This window comes from Terrapene carolina, unplaced genomic scaffold (assembly GCF_002925995.2).
Source record: "Terrapene carolina triunguis isolate 2854851 unplaced genomic scaffold, T_m_triunguis-2.0 Scaffold85, whole genome shotgun sequence".
Lineage (NCBI taxonomy): Eukaryota > Metazoa > Chordata > Testudines > Emydidae > Terrapene > Terrapene triunguis.
This window is the reverse complement of record NW_020664436.1, coordinates 27,587,792-27,604,809: the sequence shown is the minus strand read 5'-3', so window position 1 is coordinate 27,604,809 and position 17,018 is coordinate 27,587,792. Positions and strand designations below refer to the sequence as shown.

The window sequence follows — 17,018 nt, the reverse complement described above, 5'->3', positions numbered from 1 at the left end:
TAAAACAAAAAAATTGATAACGAACAAGGTAGCCCAGGCAGCGTGGGGGAGGAGGGAAGGACAAGGCCACATTGCTTATTGTAGCTGCACTAAAAATCAGACTGTTTGAATGACAGCCTTCTGTTGCTTGGGCCATCCTCTGTAGTGGAGTGGTTGGGTGCCCGGAGCCTCCCCCCCGCGTTCTTGGGCGTCTGGGGGAGGAGGCTATGGAACATGGGGAGGAGGGTAGGCAGTTATACAGTGGATGCATCGGGAGTCTGTGCTCTTGTTGGCTTTCCTGCAGCTCCAACACACGTTTCATCATGTCCGTTTGCTCCCCCATTAGCCTCAGCATCGCGTCCTGCCTCTGCTCTTCATGCTCACTTAATTCTTTCCTGGCCTCTGCCACTGAATGCCTCCATGCATTAAGCTGTGCCCTATCAGTGCGGGAGGACTGCATGAGCTCAGAAAACATGTCATCGCAAGTGCGTTTTTTTCGCCTTCTAATCTGCGATAACCTCAGGGATGGAGATGATTGGGGGGGGGCATAGAAACATTCTATGTTCTACGATTCTGGGGGGAGTACATGGTGACCTGTGCTGCTGAAAGAACAGGAGTACTTGTGGGACCTTAGAGACTAACAAATTTATTTGAGAATAAGCTTTCGTGGGCTACAGCCTACTTCATCGGATGCATGTAGTGGAAAATACAGTAGGAAGATTATATATATATATATATACACACACACACACAAAACATGAAACAATGGGTGTTACTATACATACGATAAGGAGAGATCAGTTAAGGTGAGCTTTTATCAGCAGGAGAGGGAAAAAAACTGTTTGTAGTGGTAATGCAAATGGCCCATTTCCAGCAAGGAAATATGAGTTTATATTATATGATGATGGCCCATCCATTACACAAAGTGAAACTATTTCCCCATGCTTATTCCCCCCACACACACACACACATTACAGTTCCTCATATCTCCTTGTCAATTGCTGGAAATGGGCCATTTTCATTACCACTACAAAGTAAGTACCACTTACTTTGTACCAAAGTACCACTACTTGCATTACCACTGCAAGTAAGCTGGGTTCTCTTCTGTCTTATGTATCATTAACAGAAGCATTTACTGAGGTCCAAACAGTTAAACCTACGTGAACCATTAGAGACAAAGGTGTAACACAGTTGTCACTGAGAGCATGAGAGAATATTTTAATATGATGCATAAGAAGAAAAGTACCTAGCTTGACTTTCAGATCCTAGATTAAATTTGTAAGACTGACAGTTAAAAAAGCCAGTTGAATTGCGACCTTGACATATATGATAAAGAAATGGTTAAGGCAGTAAACACTGAACCCCATAATGCCAACTTTAGAGTCACTTCGCAGGATAGCACTGTAATTTAAGTTAGATGAAGGTTAAGGGGAACTTGATTCATCACTCTTAGAAATAGGAAATGGATTCCCAAGCTGCTTCTAAAATAGCTGGTGTAGTTGCTTCATAACAGCTCGTTTAGTATATCTTTACAACTAGGCTAGCTCTTTAGGCTGAGTTTGATTAACTTTTTCTCCATGTATCCCTGAGTTGTTTTTTTTTTAATAGTGATATTTGAGTCATGTCAATGGCAGGTGGCAGTCTGACTTGATCATTATAGCATACAGTGAAAAGGAGGACGTTCATTAATAATATACGCCACAATTCAGGTTTATTGTGATCTGTTGTCTTGCAAGCAAGTACAGCGTGTGAATTTAAAAGAGGTGGGAGGAAGCAGTTGAATAAAAGGAAAGCATATTTGCAGTATACACTTTTTTGGAAAATGTTGTATAGAGGTTCAAAAACAAAGCCCTTGGAGAAGAACACATCATTTGATAGTTGAATTAACTTTATCTATGTGAACTGGTTTTTTTGAATATATACCCTCTTCCTTTAGACCTCAGGACATGGTTGGGCCAGAACTGATATTACCTGCAAGCATCGAATTCAAGGAAAGTTGTGAGTATTTAATAAAGCTTTAACTACAGTTTAAAATAAAATATTAAATATAACAAGGTAAAAAAGTGCACTTTTTTTTGTTAAAGTCAATCACTTTAAAAACTCAAAAGGAAACTTAGCCGTAAAGTTTGGAAATCACTTAAAAAGAGGTATTTATTTTACCAATATGGCTGGCTTGGTGGAGAGGGGAGAAAAATTATTCAAGTACTAGATGGGTCCCTATGTAGTTCATTGCAACCACATTGGAATTCCTTGTCTCCAAAATAAATCAAATTAGAACCAGAGTTGTTAATAGAAAAGAGATATCAGATTGAAACCATCCCCCTTATAAAAAGTTCCACATATACTGGCTTGTAAGTTAGTAATAAACTAGATCTTGGTCAAAAGGCCAGTTGAGTTAATATTCCATAAAGGGTATCAAGTAAAACGTTAGCTTTGATGATAGGTTTTTTACTGTCAAAAATATTGTAGACTCTTGGCTATGCCACATTATTATGGATTTTTAAAAACTTCTAGTTGTATAAGAAAATTTCAGGCCAGTGATTGTCTGAAACCTCACAGCACTGTAAATTGGACATTTGATGAGCAAATAGAGAAACTGTTCTGACTGAAATGTACTGTAAGAGAGCTTTTGGAAGGGCACAGTGAAAAAGGAAATTGTATTTTATTTTATTAAAGAACAGTACTGTCCCTGGAGTAGTTAACTTGATACACTTTGGGAATGGAGGTTGTTCGTAACTCTGAAATGTCTAGTATAAGGGGTAGCTGTGGTAGTCTGTATACACAAAAACAATGAGGAGTCCGGTGGCACTTTAAAGACTAACAGATTTATTTGGGCATAAGCTTTTGTGGGTAAAAAGCCACGTTTTTGTGCATCTGAAGAAATGGGGTTTTTTACCCACGAAAGCTTATGCCCAAATAAATCTGTTAGTCTTTAAGGTGCCACCAGATTCCTCGCTGTTTTTCTGAAATGTCTGTAATTCTGAACAAAATGTTATGGTCGTTCTTTCAAAAGTTTACAACTGAATATTGACTTAATACAGCTTTCAAACTTTACAATGCATAAGAAAAATGCTGCTTTTAACCATCTTCATTTAAATGAAACAAGCGCAGACAGTTTCCTAACCTTGTCAAATCTTTTTTAAACTTTCCCTATTTTTTTTAGTAGTTTAGGTTTAACAGAGTACTGTACTGTAAATTGTTGGGTGTTTTTGTCTCAACTGATTGCATGCTTCCTGTTCCAAATGAGGTGTGTGGTTGACCGGTCAGTTCATAACTTTGGTGTTCATAACTCTGAGGTTCTGCTGTACATAAATGGGAAATAACGTAGAGCTATTTCCTCCTACATAAAGTCTCTGAGCTTATATCTGGATGATTTATTGTCCTACTTTAGTAGTTGCAGTGCATAGTTTAGACAGTTAGGAACATATGAGCTAAATAAAACAAAAGAAACTCACCTTCTTATTTAATTGAATTATGAAGTTTTATTTTATCCTTCCAATCCTCGGGTGACTTTTTTTTCGTCTGTTTCCACAGCTGAAGATGCCTTCTTATCTGCCATTATTAATTATACCAACAGCTCGACAGTTCATTTTAAATTATCGCCTACCTATGTTTTGTACATGACATGTCGGTATGTATTGTCAAACCAGTACAGACCTGACATCAGTCCTACTGAGCGTACTCACAAAGTCATTGCAATAGTCAACAAGATGGTGAGCATGATGGAAGGAGTTATACAGGTGAGTTTTGATCTGCAGAGACAAGTCAAAGGAATTTAAAATATATACATAAATTTTTTCAGAGTGAAGGGTTTCACTCAAAAGGTTGCTGAGCATCAGCCTGTAATGTATTTATTTCTCTTGTAAAGATTTTTTTTTTTTTTTTTTTTTTTAAACTAAATTCCCTCGGGAGAAATTTGTGGCTTTGATAAAGAGGAGAGTAAAGGTGATTTTTTTCCACCTCCACATTGTTGCCCCATTTCCCGTAGCAAAAAAACAACCAAACAAAAAACCCACCACACCCCAAACAGTTCTAAAATCAGTCTTTCCATTAATTATTTTTGATCCTCAACCAATTCTGATGTGACTTGTAATTGCTTTTTTAGTAATGCCTTATAAATACTGGGATTTACATTGATCAATTGAGTGTTGTATAGAAAATACTTAGCTTAAAAAAGGAAGGTAATTATTGAACTTTGGTCCTGTTCCTCTTAATACGTACACACAAAGATATTACAGCATTTAGTATTTTTGTTTGATTTTTTTTCTCAAATATACTGATTTGATACCGACACATCTTGCACAAAGAGAAATTTAAGATATCAGGGTAAAAGTTTTAGTATATAATATGAAACCTGATCCTGCATTCCTTGCACATATAAAAATCCCATTGAAGCCTATGGCATTTTTGCTTTTACAAGGAATGCAGGATCATATCCACAGTCTTGACTTTGAAATCTAGAAAGGAAAATCTTGTACTGTCTCTTCACCGTTGTTAAAATATGCTTCTACTGTATTTAATTTTACCATAATATCCTGAGAAAGTAGTCATAATATTTCATGTTATTACTAATAGCCCTAACTCATCAGTTGCAGATTTTTCTCAGCGGGAGCATTAAAATCCATATTCTTTATAATACATAAAACATAAGATTACATAAGTGTTTTCTTAAAAATTATCAATAAATGAATTGTTATATACTTAAATTTGTGTATTATGATTTACATATTTCATTGGTGCCTAGAGGCTCAGGGCCCCATTGTGCTGGGCATTGTACAAACATAACAGAGACATAATCCCTGCCCCAAAAGAGCTTGCAATCTTAAGTGTACAACTATAAAAAACAGATAAAACAAATAGATGGAGCATAATGAAATTGCTGGTCAGCATGAAAAACTGGTCACAGCAAACCAACTGTTAAACTTTTCGTAGGCATTACAGTGAAGAAGAGTTTTAAGAAGGGAGGAGAACAACGAGGTGGCTTTGCAGATATTTACAAAATGCTTCTCCCATGCATAAGGTGGCATTGGAGAAAGTGCAGTAGTGTTTGTAAGAATTTTTATAAAAGGGAAATCAGGACTTAACATTTGAAGAATGCGGACAGAGGCTGATGTCTCAAAACAATAAGGGATAATAAATGGGGCATTCATAGACCCAGAGAAGCCCTAAAAGTGAAGACAATTAGTTTGAGTTTGATGGTGTGATGTAGGGGTAGCAAGTTGAAGGATTCAAAGAGTGATGATGATTGAAGTGGTGAGCCAGGAAAATGATCTTTTCAGCAGAATTTTGAATGGATGTAGGTGGACAAAGAGGGAATTCATCTTGGCCATAGAGGAGAATGTTGCAGCAGAAACGATAGAAATAAGGAGATCCTAGATAAGAGATTTAGCTGTATGAATGGAGAGGAAAGGCTTGATTTTTACACACGTTATTCAGGATGAAGTTGCGGGCTTTAGATATGGTCTGGATGTGAACATCTACAGAGAGGCCTGAGTCAAAGATGATGTCCAGGTTTGGGCATGAGTGACAGGGAAGATGGTACTGTTTTCCACAGTGACTGAGAGAGGAGCAGCAGAGGGAGGGTTTGAGGGGCAAAGATGAAGAGCTCTGTTTTGGCAATGTTGAGTTTAAGTTGGTGGCTAGACATCCGTGAGGAGTCAGAGAGAAGGTGATACTTCAGTTTTGGTGGAAGGAGGCAAGTCAGGAGTGGGGAGGTAGATCTGAGACACATCAGCCTAGAGATGATAGCTGAAATTATGAATGAGATCACTCTGAGACAAGGCCTGAAGGGAGAAGAGGGAATCAAGGATTGAGCCCTGTGTAAACCACCCTTCTCCCCACCACAGAAGGGGGAGGATGAGGCTAATCCTCTGAATGAGTAGTTACAGAGGTAGGAGAAGAACCAGGAAAGGACAGTCATGGTAGCCAAGTGGGGGACAAGATTTCAGGAGGAGCATGGTTAAGGAGGATAAAGACAGAGTATGCTAATTCTGAGCTTTGACCAGAAAGAGTTCATTGGAAACTTTGAGAGCCATTGGTGGAAGCTGGTTTGGAGGGAGATCCAGGATGCAGTTGGAGGAGAGGCACTCTAGACAGTATTTGTACAGTGAGTGGGGCAAGAGAAGTAGATGGGATGAGATCACTGGAGCCAAATGGAGAAGCTAGAGGAGGAAAGCACACAAACATCTGTGCCAGGGACTGGGAAGAGGAGATACTGGTCAAAATTCTGATTTTGCCGATCAGAATTATAGAGAGACTTGAGACTTCTAGTGTAATTTCCAAAAGCTACTCTCTCAAAATTTTGTCAAGTATTTTCAGAACTTTGGTGGTAGAAACGATAAACAGCACAAAATATTAAGATTTCATATGATGGGGAGTACTTTTATGAAAGGGTCTGAAAAAGTTGAGTAATGAAGTAAAATCTGTATTGGAATAGCAGAAGGCAAAATATAGTTAGTGTAGGTTGCATGTTGCAGAATTTTGTAAGTTTAGTGCAATATTTTATTTGACTCCGTATTTTTCGTTGTGTTAAAAAAACCTCAAACCATTGTTTTAAATTGAAAACCATGTATTAATCTGTTCCCCACTTTGTATTTTATTTTTTAATTTTTCCTTTTGTCCCTGTTTGTGTTTGTACATTGTCTTCATTTCAGTAGTGTGGGCAAGCTCTCTGGAATTAGCATTCATGCTGTTACAGAGAGACTTGGCGGATGCTCTGCAGGAAGTCTGTTGCACTGACTGAAACAGCTTGTGGTTCAAGGGCATTCCTTGAACTAATTGGCACTTTGGTTCTTTGCTGTCATATTACTGGATCTACCTAAAATATAAGTGGTCTCAGTTGTGTCACAGCCACTGATGAAATATATTTAGGTGTATCTGTGAACATAAGTGTTATACCTTCATATTTAGTGTCTGATTTCTAAAACTACCATGATTGTTCACAAGTTTCTTTCTTCTATTCTGTTTGATTTCCTTCGTCCGTTTTTCTTCAGGAGGTAGACCAGGTTGATCAGGTAGGATATACTGCTGGGAACTGATCCTAGCTATGTTGGCTTAGCTCAGTTTCTCATGCTGCTTCCATGTCAAAATACAATACTCAAACAGCTGGACTGAACAGTTCATAACACTCATTCAGCAACTGGAACATGCAGTACTAAAATTCTTTTTGACTGTGCAACCTTTATCGGCATTCCATAATTTCTGCTTAACGCACTTCAGTGTGGATATGAAATGACCAAAGTTCTTTTTCTTCCCTTTATTTCTTTTTTTTTTGTCTGTGGTTCCTATTCTTTGGATCTCATCTGAGGTTGCCTAGCCTGGCATTTGTGGTCGGGAGATGGTGAGATAGATCAGTACTTGATACTGAGCTGCCTGGTGTCAAAGCCAGTGACTAGCAGTATCAGGGTGGCAGTGGGTAACAGCTAATATGTGCTTACGCACACGCAGATTACCAGATAATGCATACAGCTAATTGTTTAGCACTGCATAACTAGATGCTAATGCCATTATTCCATTGATTTCACTAATGGCAACTGGACAGAATTTTGTACATACTGTATATATTTAAAATGTAACTCATTTGTTGGAAGAATTGCAGTATTATCATTTGTTATATATAGAAAAATATTTTGCAAATATCTGGTATCTGAGGTATGTTTGAAATGGGAAATGTACTGGTCTATCTTTGGAGCTCTTAATCTAATAATTTCTGATCAGAAAGGACCTGCCCTATATTGTTTGCTACTTCTCTTTTTACTTACAGAAGCAGAAAAATATTGCTGGGGCACTTGCCTTTTGGATGGCAAATGCGTCTGAATTGCTCAACTTCATTAAGCAAGACCGCGACCTTAGCCGAATTACTTTAGACGCGCAAGATGTTCTGGCACATTTGGTTCAAATGGCTTTCAAGTAAGGGCATCAGAATTTTGTTTCTTTTGTATATTTGCCATATGGAAGTATTAGGCTTTATTTCTATACTTTTGAAAAGTACTGTGCACTTTTTCTAAGTTCTAGATGTCATGATTCTTTAGTTGTATTGAAACCAGTTAAAGAAATGCATAGGGAGTGGACAAGCATTCCATTTTTAATTATTTCATGGAGATGGATCATTTGGGCTGTAGTGAGAATGTAAATTACATCACTTTCTCGTGTTCCTTGCTAAGCAAATTCTACCAAGATCCCGTCCTTCTGAGTGGTTAGGTGCTAACTCGATTTGTTTAAATCTATATACATATCTTTTTATAATCGTGTACGGTAGCTAGCCAAATTTTGACACATCTGATCATGAAAATGTTGAAATACTAATCAAAGTTGCTATTAACTACATACACCTCTACCCTGATATAATGCTGTCCTCGGGAGCCAAAAAATCTTACCGTGTTTATAGGTGAAACCGCGTTATATCGAACTTGCTTTGATCCACCGGAGTGCGCAGCCCCACCCCCCCCGGACCGCTGCTTTACCGCATTATATCCGAATTCGTGTTATATTGGGTCGCACTGTATCAGGGTAGAGGTGTACTTGCTTCTGACATTTTGGTCAGCATCTGCAGCCATATAGCTTAATCCCCAGATAGGTTGTTTGTGGATTAATCAGTAGTTATCTGCAGCAGCCATGCATTGTATTAGCCCATAATAATGGCTGGAGCTATTTTGTTCCATAATTTCCTGTACTATGTATTTTTGTTTGATCCTCCTCCAAAGCTCTTCATTGGTGATTTTCTCCCCTCCCCCCCCTTTCTGGCCATCTGATGTCTAAGATAGTTGCTCAAATAACCTAGGAGTGTAGATAAGGTCTGAATGAGTTTTCAAGTTTCAGCACCAAATAGTAAGACAGATTTTTACAACCGCATTAAATATTCAAAGTTTAGTTTGGAGGGAAGGGTTTCTGTTTCTTAAGATTGGCTTCAGGGTTATGAAGGCATGTCTGGCAGATCAGGTGGTGATGTACCACATTATTTAAAAGGGGGGGGAGGGGGCTGATGGCCTGGGGCTAGAGAGTGAGTATATATGTATTCAGTTGTGGAATGTGACCTTATCTGTGGGGTTCTAAACTTTGCCATTACATAGTATAGTCTCTGATTTGTGGGCAAAGACATCAGACCCATGAAAATGGATCCATGCAGAACATTATTTTCAGATAGCAATTACTACAGGTAAGTAATTATGCTTGGAATAGCAACTTATAACAATCAACTGTGGAGATTGATATTAAACGTAGGTTGCTTAGTGGTTGTTCAGTCAAGCTAGAATTTCTCCCAGATCAGTGTTTTGCATTACTGGCTCGAAATGCTTGTGTACAAATCTTCCAAGTCACTTTCTGTTGTCTTCATACATTAGCTTGCATATTGTACAGTTTTTTATGACGGAGAAAGAATGACCATATTTTTTTTTCCTGTAGCTTAATTGGTTCTAACTACAACAGTTATTCACACGCAGTCACCATCTTTTTGGATATATTTTATTCTCCCATTGTAACTTCTAAACTTCCAGGAGACTAGTACTAACTCCATGTAACTTGAATATTTTCTTTTTCATTTATGACACATGAATACAGTAGTGTAGTCGAGAGTAAATGCAGGTGAACAGAATTTACACACTTCTGATAGGGGGAATATGGAGTTTAGTTTAGTTTATCCACTTTTTACCACTTCACAACTGTATGAAATATTAGCAACATAAAAAATTGTCTGCTCTTAAAAAAATGTTAATTCAGTGGTATCATCAAAAAGTGTACCAGAACTTGTTGAAATTATTTTGCAATAAAATTTTTAAAAATCAGGTACTTTCCATTATTAGAAATGTTTTAAGATGGAACAAGAAGATAGGGATGTCATACTTTTGTTTAAGGAAGCCATAAAATATCATTACATAAAGACTTGAGGAAAATATTATAGCTTGATTCCAATCAAATAGTTGGGTTTGAATTTTAGCATTCTGCAACACACAAAAATGATGTTATGAATGGAAAAACTCTGGCTGAAAAACAATGTTTAGAAAAAAAAGTCATTAATATAAAACTGAAAGAATTTTAAAAATCAAGTGTACTTTTCTCTTGGTTTCTCCAAGCTGAGTGAAATGCAAAGAATAAACAATATAAAAAGCTACACAATATCAGGTTCTCATATGCTAGCTCAGTGCTAGAATGTTTGGATTGTAAATACTTAGAGACATTGTTCTTTTACAATACTTTCACTGGAATTTAAAAAAAAAATTGGTCTAAATTTTTATGTAAGGTTATTTTCACAAAACTTAAATTATGGGCCAATTTTAGCCTGACAAAAACTCCCTTCAATTAAATTCATTCATGACATTCACATACATGAGTATTTGAAAGTTTCAGTCTCAGATGTCCAAAAAATCCTCTCTACGTTTCTTAATGCTTGCTGAATTATTAGTTGCATGTTTCTAGAAAATTTGTATTAGATTTTGGTCACACTGCATCATTTCAAGGAGTATTATTTTGGTTCAGATATAGTCATAAGCATAAGACTGAGTTAGGCATTTTATAATTTTTGCAGCAGGTTGCTTATACTTTTTTACTTTGGAAGTATGCAAAATAAGATGCATAATTAACATGTACATGGCTGCAAAAATGTGTTTTAATTTTTATCTAACATTTTAAAAAAAGGTAGCAGAAATGACCATACAGAGGATAAAACTTTCAGTTGTATTAACTTTTACATACAAGATGAAATAGAGACACAAAAGGGAATAAAAATATGAGAAGGTGATAGAAAGAAACTGAAGAAGGGGAGGAAGCGAGGCGAAGGCACTGGAAGGAGTCATAAACTGACCTACAGTTCATTCTGCTGTTTCTATAAAGTCTGCCCATATATATCAGTGAACTAATCTATACAATTTTTCTTAAAGAAGATCCTTTATATCGCTAGCAGTGCAGCCAGACCAGTATACCAATTCTCCGTCATTGGACTGGATTTTTATTTCCACTGAAGAACACGTTTTTTAGTCACTATCAGGGTTCTGTACAGCTATTGCTTCTTAGAATAATCAAGGTTCCTTATGGTACCTACTAACCCCAGAATAATGTGTACTCCTTTAAGTACAAATGTCAGATGACATAAAGCTAATTTTACTCTTGAGCTCCTTCCAGAATTGCATTATACTGGGGCAACTCCACAGAGATTAACCAAATTGGCACCTGTTTCCTAACAATGTCAGCGTTTATTGCTACGAATAGCTCCAGATTTAAATAATTTATATGGGGGTCCAGTATATATTTCAGATAACAGATTCCATGTAAGTAAAGCAAAATTTCTTTTATTGGATAATCAAAATTGTGTTCTTTTTCAGATATTTAGTTCACTGTCTTCAGTCAGAGCTTAACAATTACATGCCAGCATTCCTTGATGATCCAGACGAAAATAATCCTCAAAGGCCTAAAATAGGTTAGTCTTGCTTGGTCTTTTTGTCTTGCTATTAAATCAATAGTCTATAGCAGGGGTGGGCAAACTTTTTGGCCTGAGGGCCACATCTGGGTATGGAAATTGTATGGCGGACTATGAATGTTTATGGTTCCCGGCCAATGGGAGCCGCAGGGGCGGCACTTGGGGTAGGGGCAGCGTGCGGAGCCCCCTGGCTGCCCCTATGCTTCCGGGAGCCACGCAGAGCCATGGCACGTGCAGAGCAGGGCAAGCCCCGGACCCTGCTCCCCATCAGGAGCTCGGGGGCCAGATTAAAATGTCTGAAGGGCCGGCTGTGGCCTCCGGGCCGTAGTTTTCCCACAGCTAGTCTATAGCCACTGTTAATGGATTGAGTTGGTCTATCTTACCATTGATGTGAAATTTACATGTTCTCACTAACACCTTAGTTGTGTGTAAATCCACTATATATGGATAATAGACTAGACTCTTTGGGATGGAATTTACATGAAAAATACTCTTTAAAATAAAGGTAAACTCACATTAGATAATGTCTTGGGAAGAACACTTGAAATGTTTGGTTAATCAGTGTTGTAGATAAAGAAATTAGCTTTTGGAAAGTGAGGCGTGTATCTATGTAATAGAATTCCAGATAATTAGCATCTACTGGTATGTCTTCCACTGACAAAAATGTTAAATAATATACTCAGGTTTGAACAAAAACATTTACATTCTTCTAAAATAAAATATAAAGTTTAGATCTTTTGGATAAGAAGATTGAGATTAGAACATTTTTCTGTGTTGCGGAATTTTTTTTAAAAAATAGAAAAATATTTATTAAAAAGCAGTTTTTCACCTAGCAGTTTCTGTATTTCCTTTACTGTTGTCTCAGATATTTGGCTTGAATAAGGGTTTGTGTCATTGTCCAGCTTCCTCTTTTGCATGATCCTGAAGTATAGTCAGTTGCTATGGTGATGGGTGCCATATAAAAACCTAGATAGTTGTAAGTTTTCATTTGACATTACAAATGATTGTATGGAAACAAGAAGAAATTTCATTGTTTTAACTGGGATCAAGTAGGGTTGTAGGAAGGAGGACTATGCAAAAAAAAAAAAAAAGCTTTTATTTAAAAAAAAAAATACAAACTAGGAAATGTGAAGAAAAATGAGAAACTAGGGAAAGGCTTTGTTTAGTGCATATTAAAGCTTCTTCAAGTGTGAAAGCCCTTCTTTACAATTTAAAAACTATTCAACCTTCATTTTGATCTTTGCTTATAACCTTTAGCTGGCAAACAACATCTCAGGAAAAATGTTTTTAGTCATCACAATTACAATATTGTATATAAAGAAAAGGTACAATATTCTGATCTGACTGAAAATGTAAATATGTTCTCACATGGTGACCTGCACTGTGGAGCAAAAGAGTATGTTTACATCTTTCTGAGATCTGAATTATATAAAGCTTAGTAGGTAATAATGTGAGTCTGCACTATACAGTCAGATGTGACTCTATTGCATTTTCCACATTAAAGTCTATCCTGGTATTCACTGTGTTTAAGTACTAAGTGTTTTCAAGTAACTTTATAGGTTTTAGCATTGAAACATTTAGGGGATGATTTTCGTCAATCACATGACTTTTTAAAATTTTTGAGCAAAGGTGAAAATAGTATGGCTGATTTATTTAATAAGAACTTCAAGTTCTAGTAATTCCATATGTATGTTTAAAAAAAGAACACAACTCCCCTGCCCCCAAACAACTCCCACCATCTTTGGGCATTAATGATAGTGTTTCTTCATCTGAAAAGCTAAACATGCTCTACAGACTATTAATAAACTTTTTTATCAGGAAGTCTCTAGCACTGTTTTAGTTACCTGTTTGAGTTAAAGCTAGGAGGGGGAGTGCAAAGTGTCTATTTATAATGTAGTTGTAGAAAGATGGAACTAAAATAATAATTAAAAAAAAAACACCCTAGACATTTGTGAGCAAGAGGACATTTTATGTAATTTTAACTACTTTATGTGCCATATATTAATTTGGGCTTACAATACAATCCTTGGCTATATTCTGTTAGAAGTGGAAAAACCAATAATTATTTGTCTTCTGCCAAAAAGCATGCTATTTATCACTAGTATGGAATAGCTTAAATGCGTTTTATGCATAGTAACTCTAACTTACAAGAATTTTTTACTGTATTTATTTTGTGTTGGAATCTAAAGAGTATAATTCGTTGGTTTCTGTAATTGCATAGCTTAATAAAATGCTATGAAGATTCAACTTTAATCACTTAGCTTTCTATTTTTAAAATAGATTTTTATAAGTTAATAAGTTCTTGGAATATATTATGGAATAAACAGATATCAAGTGTGTAGGTGCCATTCTGGAACAGTGTTCTAAATTGTCTTTCATAATTCATGTAATAGTACCCAATATCAATATTAAATTCCATTTGGATGCCTGAACCTATGGTTTTGTTAAACCCTAAATACTAATGTGTACTAATACATTCTTTTGTCTCTGTAGATGATGTCTTGCATACACTAACTGGAGCTATGTCCCTGTTGCGACGATGTAGAGTGAATGCTGCGCTGACTATACAGCTCTTCTCCCAGCTCTTCCACTTTATCAACATGTGGCTTTTTAATAGATTGGTTACTGACCCAGATTCAGGATTGTGTTCTCATTACTGGGGAGCCATCATCCGTCAGCAGTTGGGCCATATAGAGGCCTGGGCAGAAAAACAGGGCCTAGAGCTGGCTGCTGATTGCCACCTAAGCAGGATAGTGCAGGTGAGTATTGTTGTTCTTGGTTCTCAGTGAAACGTACTCCTCATAAGGTTTTTTCAAATATACAGCATGATTTAATTGTGTAAATGTATTCTAGAACCCCTGGTTCAGTGTGTAGAGTTGTAAAAGCCTCTCTGTATATTAGTGCAATCCATTTACTGAAAATGAACTGAATATCTGGATGTGTTTGTTCCCCAAGAGAATCAAATCAGTTTCTTCCTAATACACTGAGTTTGATTAGTTTGCATGGATATAGTAGCAGGAAAATTAATGTTACCTAATTTAGGGTTCCCTTGGTTCCTGAACTAAGAGGAAGAGTATTTGTGTTGCAGAAGAGAAGAGGGATTTTGAAAATGAAGTTTACATCACTTTTGCAGCAATTCTGGCTTCTTGCTTTCTGGTGTCCTCTGCTCTGCCTTCTCTGTAGACAAAAGGAAACTGTGAAATAAATAAGAACTATGGTTATATTTCATTCTTAAATTATAATTAAGTCTCCGGTGGTTTTTTTTTTTTAAGGCAACTACACTACTTACCATGGATAAATACTCACATGATGACATTCCAAATATTAACAGTACCTGCTTTAAGTTGAATTCTCTACAGCTACAGGCATTACTGCAGAATTATCACTGTGCTCCAGATGAACCATTTATCCCAACAGTAAGTCATTTAATGCATTGTTCAACATTTCTGGGGGAAATACTTTGGCTATAGAGTTTAATCACCACTTGCCTGTAAAATAGTAAATGTATTGATTGAATATCACTTTTATAGGTGTAGTAATAAGAAATAGTGTTAAAATCTTTACTGTAGAAATTAAATGAAAGGCTCAAATATTTTGTTTTCTCTAAAGAGTAGGTGAAAATTCTTCATCTGAGTAGTATTCCTTCAGAACAGGCTGTTGGAAACATCATCAGATGAACAAATGGATACAACCTGCTGCCCATGCGTGGCACAACATTCACATTGCTATTTTTAGTGTGCTAACTTGAGCTGAGCTAGCTCAAGTCTGTCTGCCTGTGCTGGGAATCACACCTCCCACCCGCAGTGTAGCCCTAAGATCTTAGAATAAGCCATAAGTCACAGGATAGCTTTTTCTCCTAAGGTTTTTCATATTAAAAAGGTAAAAGTTTAAGCAATGTTTTTAGTGCTCTAAACATTTTATTTTAATAGCAGCAACAAATATGTTAGTGTGCATATGCAAATGCCTTTTGTTTAGTAGTATTCTTGCACTGAACCATTTATAAAGCCTTCATAACTAGGGTAGAGCTGACTCCACAGCATAATTTTAAATGTCTACCAATTGAAAATCTGAATATGGCCTAAATTTGAAAATAAACACAATTTTCCATACTCTTCTTTACTGCAGAACATAGCTTAATTTAAACTGCCATTTTACAAGCAAGATTCACCTATCATTTTTTATTCATTCGTTTGCTGTTAGAGACCCGGAAACAATTGATTAAATCATCATCTTTGCATTAATAAGTTTGCTTTTTTCCTTTTTTCTTTTTTTTTTTAAGCAACCTTTGCTGGTAGTTACTTTATAATGGTATCCAGGATACCATAATTCACTATATACTAGAAAAGACTCAGTACACCGGGACATATCCCTAAAGTCTGAGAAGAGGTCCTAGATTCTAACAGAAGAGAATCCAAGTTGCTCTGAACTCACCCTCATTGGATACTTGGGAGTTAGGATTTTTCAGATCCAAGACTGCATTTTAGTTTTTTGTGTTTTGGAACCAACACCTATTTGGGGCCCTACTTTGAGGTCTTTCAAGGCTCTGCACTGTGAGTTGTTGAGTGATGCAAATCAGTCTTTGATCCTGAATCCTCCTCACTCTCTAAAGCTCTTGCGGCCTGCTTGAAAGTTGCAAAAGCTGTTGTCTAGATTTCAATTCATGCTTTCATGAAGCTCTGTTCTCTTAATTGTGAATCCAGATCAGATGCTGAAGGCTTGTCTACAGCGGCACTTCTGTAGATCTCTTCAATGTATATGCTGCCTACACCGACGGGAGGGTTTCTCCCATTGGCTTACGTAATCTGCATCCCTGAGAGGTGCTAGCTAGGTTGAAGGAAGAATTCTGTGAACCGAGTGCTATGTGCACCTGGAGTTAGGTCAGTTTAACTATCTTGCTTGGGGGGAGTGTGCATTTTTCACACCCCTGAGCAATGTAGTTGGGTCAACCTAATTTTTTAGAGTAGACCAGGCATTATTTTGAGACAGCAGTTGTTTAGTCTCTGTCTAATGGTACTGTCTATCTTACATATAGTTTTATACTGTTGTCCATCATTGTCGTATCTGAGTGCCTTCTATGTAAAATTGATAGCAATAGCAAAGTCTCTAATGGACTTCATGAAGTGTCTATCATTTTTCCCCTTTTTGGGGTGAAAATATGCTTAAGGTAGGGTTTTGGTTTTGATTATTTTTTTTTAAGGTTGATTTGGTTCAACATTTTGTATTGGTTGATGGGCTTTTTTGCAAGGGGAGTGTTCCATTGTTTTTAATGTCATTCTTATGGCACAGAGGTTTCGTAGTATTACCTAAAGACAGTCAGATTCTGGATTTGCCTGATCTCCTCTGGAAATTTGTTCCATATCTGGATCCCCTCAACTGAGAATCCTTTATCCTTAATCTCTAAGTGGCAGGGAAGACAGGAACAATGATCTCTGGGAGTCTTCGACGTCTCCAAACAAAATCTAAGATCACAAGAATTGGCACCACTGACCTTCAGTATGCAGATGACTGTCGTTCTTACACACACACAGGCTGACCTGCAAAGCACCCTAAATCTTTTTGCAGATGCCTATCATAGTCTGGATCGATCTCTCTCTCTCTCTCTCTCTCTCTCTCTCTCTCTCTCTCTCTCTCT

General features: G+C 37.0%; 1 protein-coding gene across 16 annotated transcripts in view; it reads left to right on the top strand.

Moving 5' to 3' along the window:
* Nucleotides 1-17,018, top strand: part of AFDN (afadin, adherens junction formation factor) — a 221,141-nt gene that overhangs the window by 137,821 nt on the left and 66,302 nt on the right. For 9 of the 16 annotated variants that reach the window (XM_026649710.2, XM_026649698.2, XM_026649701.2 and 6 more), the window contains exons 13-19: nt 1,916-1,977; nt 3,514-3,719; nt 6,972-6,992; nt 7,742-7,887; nt 11,292-11,386; nt 13,880-14,145; nt 14,659-14,802. In XM_026649710.2, coding sequence (XP_026505495.1) covers nt 1,916-1,977; nt 3,514-3,719; nt 6,972-6,992; nt 7,742-7,887; nt 11,292-11,386; nt 13,880-14,145; nt 14,659-14,802 — 940 coding nt within the window. The remainder of the gene's footprint in view (nt 1-1,915; nt 1,978-3,513; nt 3,720-6,971; nt 6,993-7,741; nt 7,888-11,291; nt 11,387-13,879; nt 14,146-14,658; nt 14,803-17,018) is intronic. The other 7 variants (XM_024205965.2, XM_026649712.2, XM_026649711.2 and 4 more) reach the window with 1 other exon arrangement.